Below are 18,419 nucleotides of genomic sequence, written 5' to 3' on the forward strand. Positions count from 1 at the left end.
AACTAGAACGATATTGCTAGATAAGTGTAATTTACGACCCTTTGTAACACAGTCGGTACTTTTTAGCGTTATCATGATTTTCAAAAATCACCTGTGGCTTATGCAGCACAAATGTGCTGCTTGAGCCAGTTTACTCGAACAGGTATACATTATTTGCGCCACAAAGAAATTCTGGCAGAACCCATCTTACGACGCATGTAGGCGATAATGCGATTGACATTGAAGCAGTGTAGCGACCAACCATATTGCCGCCGCAGAGCCGTGCGTATGCAGCCGGAGTCACTTGTCGCACTTCCCACTGAACACGCTGCGTCATTCAACGGCGCCCCCGCGAAGTTGGCACGTGGCGCTTGTGTTAATGCTGTGCATTCAGACAAGTTTGGGCGAATATACATGACGTGGGTTTTGACGTGGAATATACATGACGCGTTCTTAAAGTAAAATCATCATAATATGTTCCGATTCACGCATTGTACATCTTTGCTCACCTACAATGCATGACCATCATCCATCCATCCATCCTCTTACGCCAACGCAGCGGCCCAAGTTTTCCGCTTGGTACACTAGATAATTCCCCCTCCTCTCAATGTACGGTGCTGCCCCGACAGGTGGCGCGCCACGCGCGCATTGGGGCTGTGCGGGGACCGGTGCGAGGCGCGTCGCAGCCCCGACTCCCTCTCCCCTGACGACGCTTCGCCGTGCACTCTCACGGGTTGCAGAATCAAGCGTCCTTCCTTTCTTTAGATCACTATCTATATATCTCTCTGCCCGTGCCGATCACGACGTTTGGCTGGCGTTCCCCCTCCGAGACACCGAGATCTTTGGTTCGTTGCGCTTGCTCAGGCACACGTTTCGTTGCCGCGTCTAGGTGGCTTTGGCCGAACGCTGCGTTGCTCGACGCTCACCGCGTGATTGGCGGGTGCGAAGTCCGATGCGGAGCGCCTCGTAAGTGATCGCTGCGCCGTAGCGCATTGTGTTACAACTCTTGGCGGGTCGACGGGAACGCTGTCGCGTTCCACTCTTGAAGGCGAAGCTTAAGCGTCCTCCAATTTTTAACTTTTTCGTCAGACTGTTGTCATGCTGTCGTCGACACACAGTCGTCGCCATACCATTGTCGTTATGCCGTCGCTGTCACGTTGTCCTTTCACTATCTTCATCGCTTCATGAACCTCTTCCCATGGCAGTCACAATACCTTCTTTGTTCTATCAACGCCATTGCTTCTTCGTTATGCTATCGTCATCATACTGTCGTAATCGAATTGTGATTACGCCGCCATTTTCATGTCATTATCGTCATTGCGTCGTCATCCCACAGTAGCTGTCAAGCATCCGTTGTCATGCCATCGTTGTCATGCCTTCGTTGTCACACCACCGTCTTCCCACGCTCGTCCTTATGCCAATCTCCTTACGCCGTCATCGCCACGCTCTTGTAATTTTACCATCGTCATCATTTAGAGTGGTCATCTCATTGTCGTCATGCGTCGTCGCCATACCGCCCTTTTCGCTCTATCGATGTCATTCCTCCTTCGTCATTTCAATGTCGTAACTGCGTCGTCCTCATCACACAATCGTCGTCATGCTGTCATGCTCTAAGTGATCTTGGCAAGCGAGTGCCGTAGTAAAGTGGGCCGATAGCGGTGACAGTCGATGTCGCATATAGCCGAAGCAACAGAATTTGTCTCAGAATGACCATTATAGATTTTAAATAAACGCTCCTTAAGCAATACGGTGTGTCGCGACATCGCTTGATGCTATTCACACTACCATCGATGGTGATTGTGACATGAATTCTGCCGTAATTTTTGTTATTTGAAGCACTGAAATAACTTGAACGACAATGCATTTCATTGCACCCTTTCAGAACGCGTATAAAAAAAACTGGTCTCATCCTCAAAATTTGGTCCGAATGAATACGCCTTGCGAACTCACCGGCTGCTATTCGTGAATTACATTGTGTGCAAGAAAATAATTAGTTTAAATGTTAATGGGCCGAAAATTCAGTTGATTGAGCACTTCAATTCCTCGCGCGAATATAGCCCGCATGTTCATAGGGTAATCTATTTGTCGTAGTAGAATTGTGCAACATACCACAGGCAGTGGCGTAGCCAGAAATTTCGTTCGAGGGGGCAGGGGGGGTTGGGGGGGGGGGGAGGGGGGCTCACGTTGCAGCTCGGCCAACCCCTTAGTGAATTTGCCGAGAGATCAAATACATGAATAATAACTGCATAGCCATTGCAGCAAAAATGCTGCACACGAATTGCTGAACGCTGCGCACTGTCAAGACAAATAAAATATGTATTTTTTCATAAAAGAATATACTACTGTGTTTAATAATTGTGCCCGAAATAACTGATATCAATACTTCCATGTTTTCTGCCTATTTAATGAGTAAAGAAAGTATCACACGAACTTTAGAACTATATACCAGGTTGAAACCAGCAAAGGAGTGCATGCCGCTGATAGGAAAAATGTAAAGGCCATGAAATGAACAAGTTGGGGACAAATATTCTAATGAAACTTTAACCTCCCTGCCTTTCTCTCATTTGCATCTCTCTCTCTCTCTCTGTCATTCAAGAACCTTGTTTCCATTGTTGTACATTTGCAACGACCATCTCAATGACACTGTCCGCTGTTAGAATGTATTCCGCAGGAGCAGCTGCCACCGGTCGAATATTGTAATTGCACCAAATATCTAGTTGCAACAGAGAGCACATATAAAAAGCAGGAATATTGTAAAATATACGAGCGCCAGTCAAATGAAAGTGAGCCAATGCGCAAATATGTCAAACGGGGTACTTCTTTAAATGTAGTCTCCATGAGCATTTAGACATTTGTCCCACTGACTAACCAGTCGCGTGATTCCCATCTGATCAAGCTCCTTGGGTTGGTGCTTCGAAAAGTCTGTAACTGACTTTATCACGTCATCGTCCGACACGAATCTTTCCCTGGAGCTGTTTTCTTCAAATGCTCCAAAATGCGGAAGTCGCAAGACGAGAAGTCTGAGCTGTATGGCGGATATTGCAGCGTTTCCCACTTGAATTTTGCCAGGTTTGTATTAACCACATCGGCGACGTGGGGATGGGCATTGTCGTGCAGCAAGATGACTCAATTCTTCAATATTCCACGTCGTTTGTGCTTGATTGCGATACGCAGCCGATCCAGTGTTTCACAATATCGGAGACGATTGATAGTCTCTCCAGGTTTAGCAAATTCGATCAGTTATGGCTCCTGACGATGAAAAAGGCAAATCAACAGCACCTTTCCTGCGGAAATTACGGCCTTTGCATTCATTGGTTGTGGTGAGTCCTAACGTTTCCACTTCAAGCTTTGTCGTTGTCTTTCAAGCTTGTAGCAGTGACACCATGATTCGTCCCCGGTCACAATTGCAGAAAAGAAGTCTTCACCCTCATTGTGATACCAGATCAGATGAGTCAAGGCAGCGCAGAACCTCTCCGTCTTCTGGCGGTGGTTCAAAATATTGGGCATCCATTGCGCACACAAGAGCCGAACAACCGAGATGCTCATGAATTGTGGTGTGAACCGAACCATGCCTGATGTTCACGCGCTCTGCCCGCTCATCGAAGGTTATCCTCTGTTTTTGTCTAATAAGCTCATGTACCTTTGCAATTGTGTCGGGGTTGGTTGCACAATGGCTTTGACCGGGTCTCGGATCGTCTTTGCAAGTTTCACGTCCTTCTTTGAACTGTTTCCTCCAACGCTTCACAGTGGCCAGTGAAATGCAATGTTCAGCGTACACGGCAGCTACACGGCAACTAATTTATTTCTGGAAAACACCTTCAGCTGTCAAAAACCTCCCAACGTCACGCTGTTCTACTTTTGGAATAACCAATATTTCACGCAACCACGTACATCCCAGTGTACGAGAGCATTAAAGAACCTTTATCCTCACACCCGCACGTCGCTTTTGTAAATGAGAGATGCCTCTGTGCTACGCGCGTGCTTCGCACATAATGAACCGAACCATTACTGCGCGGGGTGGGTTGGCTCACTTTCATTTGACTCGCCCTCGTACATTAGAAATGCCAAGATACAGGTTGATAAAGGGCAAAAAGTGCCACTAAAACAAATTTCGCTGCACGTATACACATAACCTCGCAACAAGATATTTAAATATACTTATTAGTCTCCAATAAATCTACTTATCTAAGAAAAGCTAACTCTATATAATGCGTCAAACAACGCAAATAAACGTGTTCCGCAACCACAGATTCACAGATCACAGTACCCCCTCCCACCGCTCCCCCTGATGTATCGCGCGCGACAGGAGGCGGCGCGCTTTCTCCTCGCTTCTCTCCTTTGCGCACACAAGACTGAGCCACCATCGTATGCTCACCCATGCCACTCCCCCCGCCCCGCCCCGACGCTTTCTCCCGCACATACAACATGCAGCGCGCACTCGCGATGTTATTGCCGTTGGACTTTATACGGAACATGACGGCGACGGCAGGAATGCGCCTGGAGTGTCCACTTAATTGCTATCGCAATAATATAATAATAGTATTCGGCAACTTTAGCGTCCCGTGGCGCACTATGTTCCGCAAAAGAACTAACAAAGTCGATCTTTCACCATGCGACAATTTGCTGCGCCACAACAATATCTTTTTCTTTTGCGGGGCGGGGCACGGAAATGAATAAAACGCAAGGAAAGCATGTTGGCCACAATGGAATGTGGTCACTTAAAGGGACACTAAAGTGAAAAATGATTTCTTCTGCATCAGTGAATTACCGTTCTACAACACCAAAAACACCACTCTTACAACGATAAGACGTTTGGTAAGCCAAAAAAAGCGCAAGAACGAAATAGGGTGGCGACGCCTACTTAAGTTCCCACACCTGGGGGCTGTGACGTCTTGGATGTTGATGGCATTTTCCAGGGCCTACTAATTATTTATAGCGGTACAAATTGACTACATTGTGCTCTAAAGGAACCAAGTATTAAACATGGCAAGTTTCGGGAACATTTTTCAGCCAACGCGGCCCAAATGCGAAAATATAATTTGGAATCCCCGACGTGACGCTGACGAACCGACGCTGGGGCTTCGGCGCGAAATTCAAATACTGATACTTGAACCTTCATTTTCTCATCTAATATTCAAACTATTTTTTCGAAATGATGGCCTGCAGGGTTCTCAAACAATGGTTTATTAGTCTAAACTGACTAACTGTTTCCCTTTAGTGTCCCTTTAATATGGCTACCGAAGGAATATCGAAGAGAACGTGAGACGTTTGGTCCACAGAGAACCATACGCATGCGCCGGCGAGACAAAATTTTCCGGCAAGGCTCAAGCGACCGCATTGCAATCCGTCGAGCCCCCGCAGTTATGGCGGCGAACGACAATGCATTGTTTCTTTTTCTCGTCTGCTAGCCAGAAAGCGTCCAAAACTCTGCCAGGTGAAAATCCACTCGGCCAGAGACAAATGAACGCGCATCGAAGTGCGCCGCGCGATGGCCGGGGCAACACGAGAAAAACGCATGCATTCTGGCTGGTTCCGGCAGCCCGCGGGTAGCGAGAACAAAGAAAATTGAAGAGGCTCAATGTGTCTTCGCGAATAAAGGTCAAAGTATAAAAATAAATGAGTACGTAGTTACCTTTGCTGGCTTTAGTGTCTTGACATGGATGCTTTGACGCAGGTGAAAAAAAAAAGTTGATATTCTTTTCTTTACATCACGGCACAAACGAACCACCACAACGCTTCGTCTCATCGGACCTCGCTGCGTGCTTTGTAAACTAGTCTGACAGTGTGTTTATTTGGATTATCTCATTCTATGGTCAATGGAAGAGCCAATGCACCTTTGGCGTCATATGTTTATAATAACATCAAACCCACAAAGTCACGGAATTGAAAATCTAAAGCACGAATTTGGAACTGGCAATGCACATTTCGCATCAAAGGTTTATGGTAACTTTATACCCATAAAGTTTCAGAATTTAAATCCATGCGCTCCGTAGATTCTTCGGGCTCCGCGAGATGCCGCGACGAGCCATCAAAACACCCTTGAAACTGTGCTCGGATGCCCGCGAGGCTCCTTGCGTTACGATATGTGGCTGCACGGGCGTTGCCTCGAAATCCAGCCCGATTTCGCAATGTTCGCGCTGAATTGTATTTTTGAGCGTGAAAAGGACATTCTCGGCAAAATCCAGCATGATTTCCGACGCCGGCGGTTTGGTCGGCGGCGTATGACAGCACGAAAAGATTTCGGGTGGTGGTGGAGGGCTGAAGCCCCGTAAGCCCCCCCCCACCCCTCCCCCTGGCGACGCCCTTGAGCACGGGCGATTTTAAGAAGTTAACTATGCAGAAAAACACCCTTTGCCCGTACCCACACAACCCCCACACAAAAAATTGCAGAATGCGTGAACCGCAATGTGAAGAAGTGGCATGACACTTGTACCCCACTTTTTAAAAGAAATAAGTCACAGTGTTGAGTTTTTCCATGTCCCTTTCAAATAGCTTAGCAGTGTTCTTGAGACATAATATAAGTGGTTGCAGAAAAAAAAGAACGATAAAGAAACCGGGCCAGTTCTGAGAGGGATCGACAACATGAAATTAATTAAAAGACTGTCCGAAAAATAATGAAATACAAATAAACGCAGCTATGAATCAAGAAGCTTCGGTATATCAATGTTGATGACGAACGAAGATGTTACGGATATGTTGCGGTACAGAAAAAGCTTCTTTTTTTGGAAGATGCCACATTTCAGATTCTCGTCCTGAGCATCTGTCTCTTTGCAGCGTTTTTCGAGCCAACCGATGTGCGCAAGGCCGTCAAGCCATTCCTGTCAGACGCCTGGCGCCATCTGTCCATCGTATCACCAAACCTTGCAGAGCTGAGAGCCATGCACGCCGCCCTGGGGAAAGTATTGGGAACCAGTCCTACCATAGGTGAGCGTGTGCATGCGTGGAGGCGCCACTTGCACTTCGAGTTGCACTGGGTACCATGGGTCATGCAAATGCGAAGTGTGTCAGACGTGTCATTCGACCATGAGAGATTTTGCCTAAAAAATCATGCTTATTTACTACCTTGCTGACAGAGATTTCCCAGAATACCTTTGTTGAAAAACATTTCCTGTAACTTTCAAAGCGCGTCATGTAACAGGAAATTTTTTAAATGTTTGTATATACTTGTTAATACAAAATTCATTTTAACGCCTAAACCTTCGCAAGTTAACCTACCGAACCTGCAAGAAGTCATCTTCAATATGTGAAGGCGCTTATTGGCAACTTCGAAGAGAGAGTGTCGTTTAAGATCAACCTGAATTCTGAGAAAAATTCACCGAATTGATCATTTCTTGCTGGCTAAATTGCTATCGATTTACTTGTTGCAGTTATTTTGCTGAATTTCCCCAGGGATCTACATTGCACAAAGATTAATTAAACGCCAGTAGACTCAGGATTTTCTGAAATAATCTGCCAAACAAGCAATACTCTCGCTGTTGGTCCAGTTTCAATCACAATTTCGTCACTTAGGTGCTCCTCGCAAAATTATGACACAGAGTGCTTTAGATGGGCCTGTTTTTGGCGTACCGCCATTATTTCTTTTCAATTTTTGGTTTTAGCGATCTATAATTTTGTAAAATTTTGTCTGTGCCGAATGCGCGGCACAGTTCCGTGCTACCTCTTCACCGCAGAGCGCAGTGACCGTCGTGCTTCAGACAATCGGCGCGTGCAGCTTGTTAGTGCAACGCGACCTTGAGCACGCGAGGGACTGCGTTGTCGAGTCCCAATAACTATCGAAATTCCTCTCCGTGGTGTGTGCTTGTCGTTCTTCCCAGAGTGCGCAAGGAGCCAAGAGATCTGGCGAGAGCTCTTGGAGTTGACTTCTTTTATGCCGTCTTTGGACGCTGACAAAGAAGTTTGAGAACAAGTTAAGGACCGCGCAAAGAGCGATGGAACAAAGAATGCTAGGCATAACTTTAAGAGACAGAAAGAGAGCGGTTGAGATCGGAGAGCAAACGGGTATACATGACATTCTAATAGACATTAAGAGAAAGAAATGGTGCTGGGCAGGTCATGTAATGCGCAGACTAGATAACCGTTCGGCCATTAGGGTGACAGAATGGGTGCCAAGAGTAGGGAAGCGCAGAAGAGGATGGAAGAAGACTAGATGGTGCGACGAAATTAGGAAATTTGCAGGTGCTAGTTGGAATCGGTTGGCGCTGGACAGGGGTAATTGGAGATCGCAGGGAGAGGCCTTCGTCCTGCAGTGGACATGAATAGGCTGACGATTATGATGCCGTCTTTTTGCTACATTGCTCTTCGCACTCCAGCCTTCGAAACTTCAAAACACACACCTGAGCGCACGTGTGCCAGAAGACCAGTGCGCGTGGGGTGTTCATTCCGAATGGGGTAGCAGAAAGCGGCGCCGGCCACCGCGCAGCTAATCAAAGGCGAATTAGAAGGTGCGCCAAAGAGAAGGCCAGCAGCTCTTTTTTGCAGTAGGCCGCATCGAGGTGTTCCAAACAGACAATGAATCAACGCAGTTTCACAGACAAGTGTTCTTCTGTTCCTCTTAGATCAGAACGACCCCTCAGACGGTATGCCGATGGACGTATATTTCGACTCAATGCTATGATGCAGGGGCGTAAGCAGGATAGGGTGAGGGGACGCTACAGGCCTCCTCTGAAATTTCTGTGCACCGGGGTGCTGCATGAAATGGCGTGCAGTAACACCCGCCTGCCTCTATCCGGGTGAAATGCGTGCCCGCGCCCCTGAAAAAAAAAAGAAAAAACGAAAACGTAAATCAAAGCGCCTTTCTTAAAGAAAGATGGTTGAACGTGAAACTTTACTCCTATTCAAACTGAATAGAGCGATCTACCTTCAGCACTGCGAACGGTTACGTGTACCCTCCGATGCCCCAAGGTCTACCCAAGCTGAACGCAATGGAAGAGCGACTGGTTGCGTCTCGATTGCCGTTCATGTGCATCCAGCGCATGACTCACCCTCGCGGTAAGTAGGGCATCGAGGGTCAGATCGCGAACATTCCGATCGGGATCAGCGCGGTGGCTACTTCTGGCTTCCGTCTCGTTGATGCGCACGCTGGGATCGGATTGTCGACGAATGCGCATGGCTTCGGCATGCCGTTGCCGATACACGGGACCGGCCTTACGGGCACGATCGCGCTCGCGCTTACGTTCGCGTATGGTAGCCTCTTCTTCTGCTGTGCGCTGTGCCCGCGGCCTACCCATGGTGACGGCCGGGAATGTATTGCGTGACGCGTGTAATGTAATGCAGATATATAGAATTCGTCTGGGTGGCATGGCGCTCTCCCATTGGGAGAGAGTACGACATTGTTTTTATCACTACAACTGCGTATGTAAAATGTAGTGTTCTACGCAGATGTGTAAGTTGGCTTTCTTGCACTGCGCTTCCGGCACTGGCGGACGAATCAGTGGGACATATAAAGCTTCGCCTTAATATAAGCAGGAGTGTTCGGCTTCCCGTAATAGGCATGTATAAATCACTTACGGCGACACTAGCGCGTTTGCGCGAAGCATTGCTAAAGCAGTGAAGTCAATAAGCGCGCACTGGAAGTTATGTTGTGGAAAGCGATTACATCCCTGGTTTCGTAAACATTCATTCATGTTTTCACGCGGCATTCCACCGACGCACGCGTCGGGCACGGCCGATGGAGCAAGAAATGTCTTGAAAAGCGCACTCCTGTTATGTTACAAGAACTCGATGGGTGCCCTGGGATGTCTACATAAGTTGCTCTTCGTTTCCCTAAGGCTGCTGGGCAAATAGAAACGATGATCAAATAATATTTAGGTAAAATATCCGCAACTAATGTCTTTATATAGGTATTTTATTTTCTACTATTAAAAATTGCTAGTCCTATTTCTCCTTTTACTCCCTTTACCCCTTTCCCCAGCACAGGGTAGCCAGCCAGTACTTACACTGGCTAACCTCCCTGTCTTTCCTCCTCTTTGTCTCTCTCTCTCTCTCTTATCGGTACAACTGCGAATGTAAACAGCCGTGTTCTAGGCAGATGTGTAAGTTGGCTTTCCAGCAGTTCATTTTCGGCTCTCACGGACGAATCAGTGAGACACAGGAAGCTTCGCTTTAAGAGTGTTTGGCTGCGCCACTTCTGTGATGGTGACCACGTGAAGCGTGATAGTCGATGCAACTCTTGGTGGAAGTACAAAAAAATGTCACAGTTTCGCTCGACAGGTGAAGCATCGTTGCCAATAGCATATTATTAGACAGCTATACAGAGTAAGTTTGGCGGTTCTATTAACTGCATAAATTGCTGTAAACATTCTCTTACAAACTAAATTAACAAGCAGGTTGTCACGAGTGTGCAGGCCAGCACGAACACATCTGACTCGATGACCGCGGACACTCGCTGTAAGAACGCTGGCGTGATGAAGAACGGCCGCAGCGGGGAGCCAATTCCCCTTCGTGCTGCCACTCGCTTCAATGCGCATCAGGTGCTCGAGAACACAGCTCACACGAAGCCGTCGGCTATCTGCGGTCGGCTAGCCTACTAAGACAGCGCACATTGCCTCCAAGATAGGATGCGCGGCTGCGTTAAGCCAGTGGCTCAGCCGCCGCGGCTTGAGTAGAAAAGGACATGCGCACTAACCTCCCCCTACCCCACCCTGCGCGTTCGGGAAGCCGGCTGGCACCCTCCCCTACTTTTTCCTTTGCTAACGCGAGAAGACATCGCTGCATCAAACCACCATACTTGGCGGCTCCCTACAGCATAGGGCGCGGCCGCGGTGTTATCGGACTTAGACTTTATACAGAACATCACGGTGACGCCCATGGCGATGGCGATGGCGGCGGTAGAAATTCACATGGAGCGCCAATATAACTGCTATCGCAATAACATTAGGAGAGAGCATCACCAGTAGGTAACGGCCCAACGCGTGATCATCACGTCAGAGCCCGCGGAAGTTTTTAGTGCTTCCACTTTGCAGGCAGAGCCGCGGCTCAGCAGCCGCGCAAGAGCGTATTGGTTAAAACTACGGGGAACGAAACGTGCTCTGCCGATACGCTGATTATTGGGCCAATAATGCTAGGGAAAAAGAGAAGGGAAGGCCTTCACGAAGAGTTCGCTTAGCAAGGGCAGCTGCCTGACGTAATGCACGTTCATAGTTTATTAACACGATAGCGTTTAGGGCTCCGAGTCGCAGAAAATCAGGTGTCGGCGTCCCACGTGCAACGTCGACCGTCGTATCAACAAGTATTCCTATCGGACCAGACAAACCCGACTATGCATACCCAATCACGCAGACCCTCTGTGTAGTGCGAAGAAGCTGCTAAACGAATTTAATTTCTGAACGTAAAACGCTTCAGACAAATAATAAAATACGACACACACACAACCTACAGATATGATAGTCGGATCGAAATTTCAATATACTAGAAAACATAATTCTGTTACGCAGAAACTCAAACACAAAGCCCATTTCCAGTGTTCCTACGATACATAGACCAGCCACGGCACCCAAGATTTGCGCTCGCCGGTGCGAGAAAATCTCGAAGGCTCGATTCCTCGCAACACCTGCATATGGTGCCCGCCTCTGCCGCATCGCGGCGCACGCAAGAGGCCGTGTTTCTACCAGAAAGCGCAGCATCGTGCATAGCGTTCGCCGCCAGCGTTTCCCGGTAAACATTACGGCAACATAAGCTGGAGTTGCCGGGAAGCATGAGAAGGAGTCAGGGATCTTTGATTGCTATTGCATACCACTCTTAAAGGCGAAGCTTAACCGTCCTCCATATGTTTTCCTTCGTTCAATATGCCACTTGAATACCGCGTGGGAATGGTGGTGGCGGCGACGGGCTATAGGAACAAGCTGGCTTAGCCTGCCTATCAAGGTTTGTATTGAACATAATGTGTATCTATGGCCCATAGGAAGAATCGAATCCGAGTTGGCGCTGTAGCGCAGATGTTCACGCGCAATCACAGGCAAGGGCTTTGGCTCAAGTGGCGGAAATGACACGGGGAAAGAAGAATATAGGGTGTCAAAGTAAAAACGTCACTTTGGTAAAGCTTACATGAGGTAAACGTTTTCTATGCAAACGGAGTTTCTATTTTCAAGTTAGCGGCAAAGATGGACTTTTAACTGGCCAAATAAAATATATAATTTGAGGCGCTATAGTGTTGTGTTCGTTCAGCACAGGACAGCAGAAAATTAAAAAAAAGTGAGAGAGGCTTTCTTCTTGCACTGCACGTAACGCATGAAAACAATAATGATGATGATGACAACGATTCTGCAGTTAGTTTAACGCCCCCACGTGTATTCGGCTAACTTCCGGTTCGCACCGTTTCGTCGCCTTGCGATCGTAGCCGCGCGATGAAGAACTCCAGGCACATCTTCATACCATCTAGGCGCCAATTCGAAATGAACGTTACACTTGTACAAAACTTTCTCGCTAATGCTCTCCCACATGCGTTATTTCCAACATCTCAGAGAGGTGTGTAATTGCTAATGCCCGAAAAAAAATATATATATTTGTCAACTCTATAAAGCTCTACCCGACTCGACCACTCGACTTCTTGCGCAATCTGGGAGGAGCGAACAAAACAAAACACAAAGAGAAATATTGCAATAGTTTAATGGCACTGGGCAACACAGTCGAATCTTCCCGCACTACACTACCAAACTGCGCGCGCCGATCGTCTGAAGCAAGACAGCCATTGCGCTTTGCGGTGAAGTAGTAGCGCGGAACGAAGCGGAGCAGGGGACGAATTAAAAAATTCATATCTCGCTTAAAGCAATAATTAAAATGGAAACAATGGCTTAAATTGAACCCCAATAAGCAGGCCCGTGTAATGAACCTTGTGTAATAATTTTATGAAACCTACCGCAATGTGAAAATTGTGAATGAAAGTGGGCTAAACGGAAAATGTTTGTATGCTTGGCATATTATAACAGAAACTTAATACAGTGTATTGGCGCTTAAATAATTTTAGAGTAGTATAGACCTCTCTGACAGTCCTCTAACCTAATTGCAATAAACAAATTACAATAGCTTAGTCAAAAATTGATGACTTCTGATGATTTTTGAGAGAAATCGGAGATCGTAAGGGGAGTTTTCTGAATGACCTGCCAATAAGCACATTTGCATATTGAAGATAAGTCTTTTCATATTCAGTAGACGACGTTGTGGGAAAGGTTAGGTGCCAAAATAGCATTTATATAAATATTTATGCATAACCATGTTTTAGCAAACGTTGAGAGCACCTCACGGGATAGGAAAGATTTTCTTTAAGCAGGAATATGGGAGTACTTTGCTAATTTGGTCATGTCTTCTATAAAGCTCTGTATATACCTAAGCCTATAAAGAAAACTAGCAATATGAGTCCTTGGATAACTAGAGAAATAATACACTTAAAGAGACAATTAAAACGAAAACGTAAGAATTAAAAAGAATAAAAAGAACTCGATCCACCATTCGACGTCTTATAAGGAATTTTAAGATACTTGTGAAAGAATCCAAACAAAGGTTCTTTGGCATCACAATCACAAAATTTGAAAAAGAAGCATTCGGTAAATTTTGGAGATATAATAATCCATCATCGAATGCTCGCTGAACGACACAATCTAGATCATCCTTCTTCTGAGAGTTTCAATTATTATTTTACATCCTTGTTCACAGATTATAACGGTATTATGCCGAGTATTGAATCTCCATCTCACAGGCCGCCTATTGCTGCCGTTGAAATTTCCTAATAAGGTGTGCTGAACTTTTTGCTTCATTTGAACATAAAGAAAAGGCCTGGACCCGATGGCATCGCGAACGAGTTTCTTTATCGCTACGCCGAATGGAATTCTAAATATCTTGCATTAATTTTTCAGTCTTCACTTCATAGAGGTTTTTAACCAAAAGTATGGAAGCAAGCAAAAGTGATTCCTATCCTCAAAAGCGGCAGTGCTGTGAATTTAGCAAATTATCGCCTTTTATGAATTACCAGTACCTGTTCAAAGTTGCTTGAACACATATTATCTCGAAACATCTGTGAAATTAAATATAATGAATATAACTTGTTATCTATCCACCAACATGACTATCGTCAAAGCCTTTCCACATCGCAGTTAATCGAATTAGTCCATGATCTTTCAGCAACTATTAACTCTCTATGACAGACGAATATGATATTCATGGATTTTGCGAAGGCATTTGATAAAGTATCTCACCGTAAATGACTAGGAAAAATTGATGTTATGTTCGAAAATTCTTCTATTACACAATGGTTCTCATCCTATTTTCTTTCTCGCGAGCGGCATGTCGAAATTAATGGTACACGGTCTCAGATTGCATGTGTTAAGTCTGGAGTTCCCCAAGGAAGTGTTTTGGGCCCCCTTTTATTCCTCTTATTTATAAATGACTTCCCGAATGAAATAGACGTTTCCATCAGGTTCTTTGCAGATGACTGCATTATACACAGTAAAATTGATACAGTTGGAGACCAGGATAAATTACCAGCAAATTTACAGAAGATAAAGAAATCGTGTGATGAATGGCAAATGGTGCTAAATCCGTTAAAAACTGTAGTTATGATAGCCTCTAGAAAGTTAAATTACTTAAACTACTCTTATTTTATTAGTAATTATGAACTTATAAGAGTTGAGCAGCATAAGTACCTTGGCATGATTTTCACAAGTGATGTTCGCTGGAACCACCATATAGATTATGTGTGTGCCAAGGCCAACAAGCCGTTCTGATGTCTGAGGCGTAATTTACCAATCACAACTCAAGAAACAAAACGTCTAGCTTATAAAACATTAATTAGACCTATAATTGAATTTGAAAAGGTTGTCTGGGACTCTTACACTGCTATAAACATATCAAAAATCGAAAGAATACAGCGTCTGGCAGTCACTTGTCACAACTTTGTGTACAGGCAGACCTACCGACATTACAGGCTAGAACTAAATATGAAAGACTTAAATATCTTTACCTGATAATTCATCATCATGTTCATATTAGGTATACAGACTTGAAATTATTTCCGGTGAAACCACTAGACATCGTCATTTAATGTTTATTCGTCCCCCTGTTATTCATACCGATTGTTTCAAGTATAGCTTTTCTGGAAGAGCTATCAAAGAATGGAACTCCCTGTCGTAAGAAGCAGTTTCATCCTCATCAATTGATTTCTTCATAAAACACATTGGAGATATCCTTGTTTGTAAGTAATATACTTTACTTTGTATCTATGTTATCTTCAGCGGTTAATGCTGTTACCTCTTGGTGTTATTAATTTTATTTTATAGTCACTTTTTGTGTTTCAATGTACAATTTTTTATGTACAAAATATTTTATTTGTAAATGTTCATATTCCACTCCTGCTATAGCCCTGAGTAAGGGCTTGCAGTATCTGTAAATAAATAAATATCTAGGGAAATCAATCTGATGAAGGTAGTAATTAGCCATCATTATTTAACTCAAAACTGAGATGGTCAAGTGACTCGTCTGGGACACTTGGCATAGAATAACCCTGAAGCAGCAGGAGCAGCAGCAGCAAGGGCAGGAGTGTGCGAGTTTGAGAATTCGACTGCAAATGTACTTGAGGATCGATGGGAGAATTTGGTACTATAAATTTTTGAAAAGATTATGCAGATCAAACGCACGAGTTGCAAGTTAAGTGAAGCGAGCTTTTCATGAATCGTTTAATGAAATGCTACACAATATGCCCATTTCATTCCTTCCTGTTTGGCGTAAACTGGCGCGCGCATGAGCTCTTGGTCACCCATGCCACAAAATGTGTCAAATATTATATCGGCTTACATTTTCACATTCCTTAGTAGCTTTAAATGTACCGGCCGCTTCTTGGATGATCGCCCATTGGGGGTATAGGTGCCATTGTATGGATATCACCAGCAGCATTATCAACATGCGGATGCGATTCGTGCCCGATCTCCTGCTGTGGGTATGTGATATAGCATGAAGATTGTAATCATTATCAACATGCGGATGCACTTCGTGCCTGATCCGCTGTTGCGTGTATGTGCCATAGTATGGAAATCACCATCATCATTATCAACATGCGGATGCGCTTCGTGCCCGATCTCTTGTTGCGAGTATGTGCCATAGTATGGAAATCACAATCATCATTATCATCATGCGGATGCGCTTCGTGCCTGGGGCGCTATTCTGGACACGCATGGCGGCTGCACGGCCGCCATTATCCGCCATGTTTACTCTCTGATTGGCTGTCGAAAGATCACGTGTTTTGAAATTTGTGCCGGGAAGCGGAAGTATTGCAAAATGCAATTTCGCGTTTTCATCAAGATGACGAAACGTGACGTGAAGCTACAAATTTTATAGACTAATACATTTTTTTGGTCCTTGGCAGATATACTGTGATGTTAGCGCTTCAAAAAGAAATTGAGCGGTAGCGTGCAGAAGCCAGTGCAATGCATCTGCAATTGCGCGAATATGTGGTGGCGATCCAAGATGTGCGCCATGTCAGTTTGCTGATTGGCTGAAGGAATATCTCGTGAGGAGCGTCACCGGAAGGGCTGTTTCGTAATCGTCATTTTTACGATGCGTGACGTTGCGCTGGGCCGCCATTGCTGAGATTTTCCGCCATAATTTTTGCTGCGACGAGCCGCGCGAATTATGCTAATGGGCAGCCATATGCAATGGCAGCCGAGAGGAATGCGTATCGCCACATTTTCCCCGTCGTTTGGCGCCACGAAAATCCTTTACTCATAACGCGCGCTCATAGTATTTGCATCGCTCTCGGGTGGTGTTGGAATTTGTGTTTGGGGCCATCGTTTTTTGAAAGAACGCGTTTATACGAAATAATATTGGTTGAATATAGCAAACTTTCAGCAATGTTGTCCACTTTTCACTGCTGCATTTGTATTGTAATCGAGAGTAATGCCTTTTCGCACAATCAGACGTTATGACAACGGCCTCTTTCTAATTTATAAAAAGAAATGTACGCAAGGCGGCGCCTTGAAATTTCCTCCCGCGGTGCGAGAAACCAGCGAAATGAACAAGAGATGGCAGCGCCGGCGCTTGCGTCGCTCTAGTGGATATCTCTGGCGCGCGCAACGCTATCGGTGATATTCGGCCGTCTCTCAGCCAGCCGAGTCGGGCTGAGTCACTTGCGTTTCACGAAATAGCGATAACGTGGCCTAGAACGTGCGCGCATCACCACTGGTAGGTCGCGTATGTTGTCTCAAGAAAGAAAACAAGCGCGTTGGCGCCAACATGCGATGACTCATTGCATTTTCCGGGGACACGCATCCTAGCTATTGAAGCAGACGACGGCTTGTACGCAGCAGACGACGGAAGCGCGAAGCGTTTTCGACGGAACAATCATACGCTTTGAGATAACTCCTTTATTTTTACTGCGGAGGAAAACTGTTTTGCTTTACCGATAACGCTACATTCAGTGTCTTCATTTCAGTTTCTTAGGCGAAACGTCAAGTTGGCGTCACGTTACGTAAGCAAAACTGGGCCACCAGCGCCATTTTGTTTGCGTCGCGCCTACGTCACGCACCGAAGAAAATGGCGGAATGTCCAGAATAGCGCCCCTGATCCCCTGTGGCGGGTATGTGCGATAGTATGGAAATCATAATGATCATTACCAACATGCGGATGCGCTTCGTGCCCAATCCCCTGTTGCGGGTATCTGCCATAGCATTGAAATTATAACCATCATTATCAACATGCGGATGTGCTTCGTGCACGATCTCTTGTTGCGGGTATGGGCCATAGTATGGAAATGATAATCATCATTATCAACATGGAGATGCGCTTCGTGCCAGATCACATAATTGCACATGCAATAAGAAGCTCTCATAAATAGACAAAACATGTTTTTGCATTATGATAAAGCTAAAACAGCTTTTTACGTTCTGTTTTGGTAGAAAATGAATCATTGTGACAGACGGAACGGTGCTTGCGAGGCTCATCTTCAAGGCGTCCTGGCTCTCCGAGAACGATGCTAAGCCGGAGTCGCAATATACCGGCATTCGCATGCATACCACAGAGCAGCAGCGCCAGATTTCCCTCTGGGTAATATAGTGTGAAACATTGCGGTTACTCCTGTGTGAGCATGTGCCATAGTATGGAAACCATTCTCAGCATCGGCGCATGGTCATTTCAAAGAGGACACATATTTAATAAAATAATAAAAGAGCTAGTGGCTTGGACGATATGTGCCACCCGCTTCTTTGCCAATCCCCCATTATGGGTATGCACACGTAGTATGGAAATTAGCATCAAATTCAACACGTGGTGACCACCTGGAAGAATAGTTCGTGTTGGCACGGGAGAAGTGTGCGCGCGTTGGTGGCCTAATGTCCTGAGAATTAAGAGCCAAACGCACACATAGTTTTCTCGTGCCAACAAAGATTCGTAACCGTACTGGCACCCATTATTGATGAAGTGTACGTTTTTGTGTCGCTTTTAAAGAAAATTTGACAGTAATA

The 18,419-nt window shown here is 45.6% G+C and overlaps 1 protein-coding gene across 1 annotated transcript in view; it reads left to right on the forward strand.

Annotated features, from left to right (window-relative positions):
* LOC135900526 (uncharacterized) overlaps positions 1 to 18,419 on the forward strand; it is a 1,275,659-nt gene that overhangs the window by 1,130,361 nt on the left and 126,879 nt on the right. Inside the window, exon 16 of the mRNA XM_070536290.1 lies at positions 6,754 to 6,903. Within this exon, the coding sequence (XP_070392391.1) occupies positions 6,754 to 6,903 (150 nt within the window). The remainder of the gene's footprint in view (positions 1 to 6,753; positions 6,904 to 18,419) is intronic.

The sequence above is a fragment of the Dermacentor albipictus genome, chromosome 3, assembly GCF_038994185.2.
Source record: "Dermacentor albipictus isolate Rhodes 1998 colony chromosome 3, USDA_Dalb.pri_finalv2, whole genome shotgun sequence".
In the NCBI taxonomy this organism is placed as follows: domain Eukaryota; kingdom Metazoa; phylum Arthropoda; class Arachnida; order Ixodida; family Ixodidae; genus Dermacentor; species Dermacentor albipictus.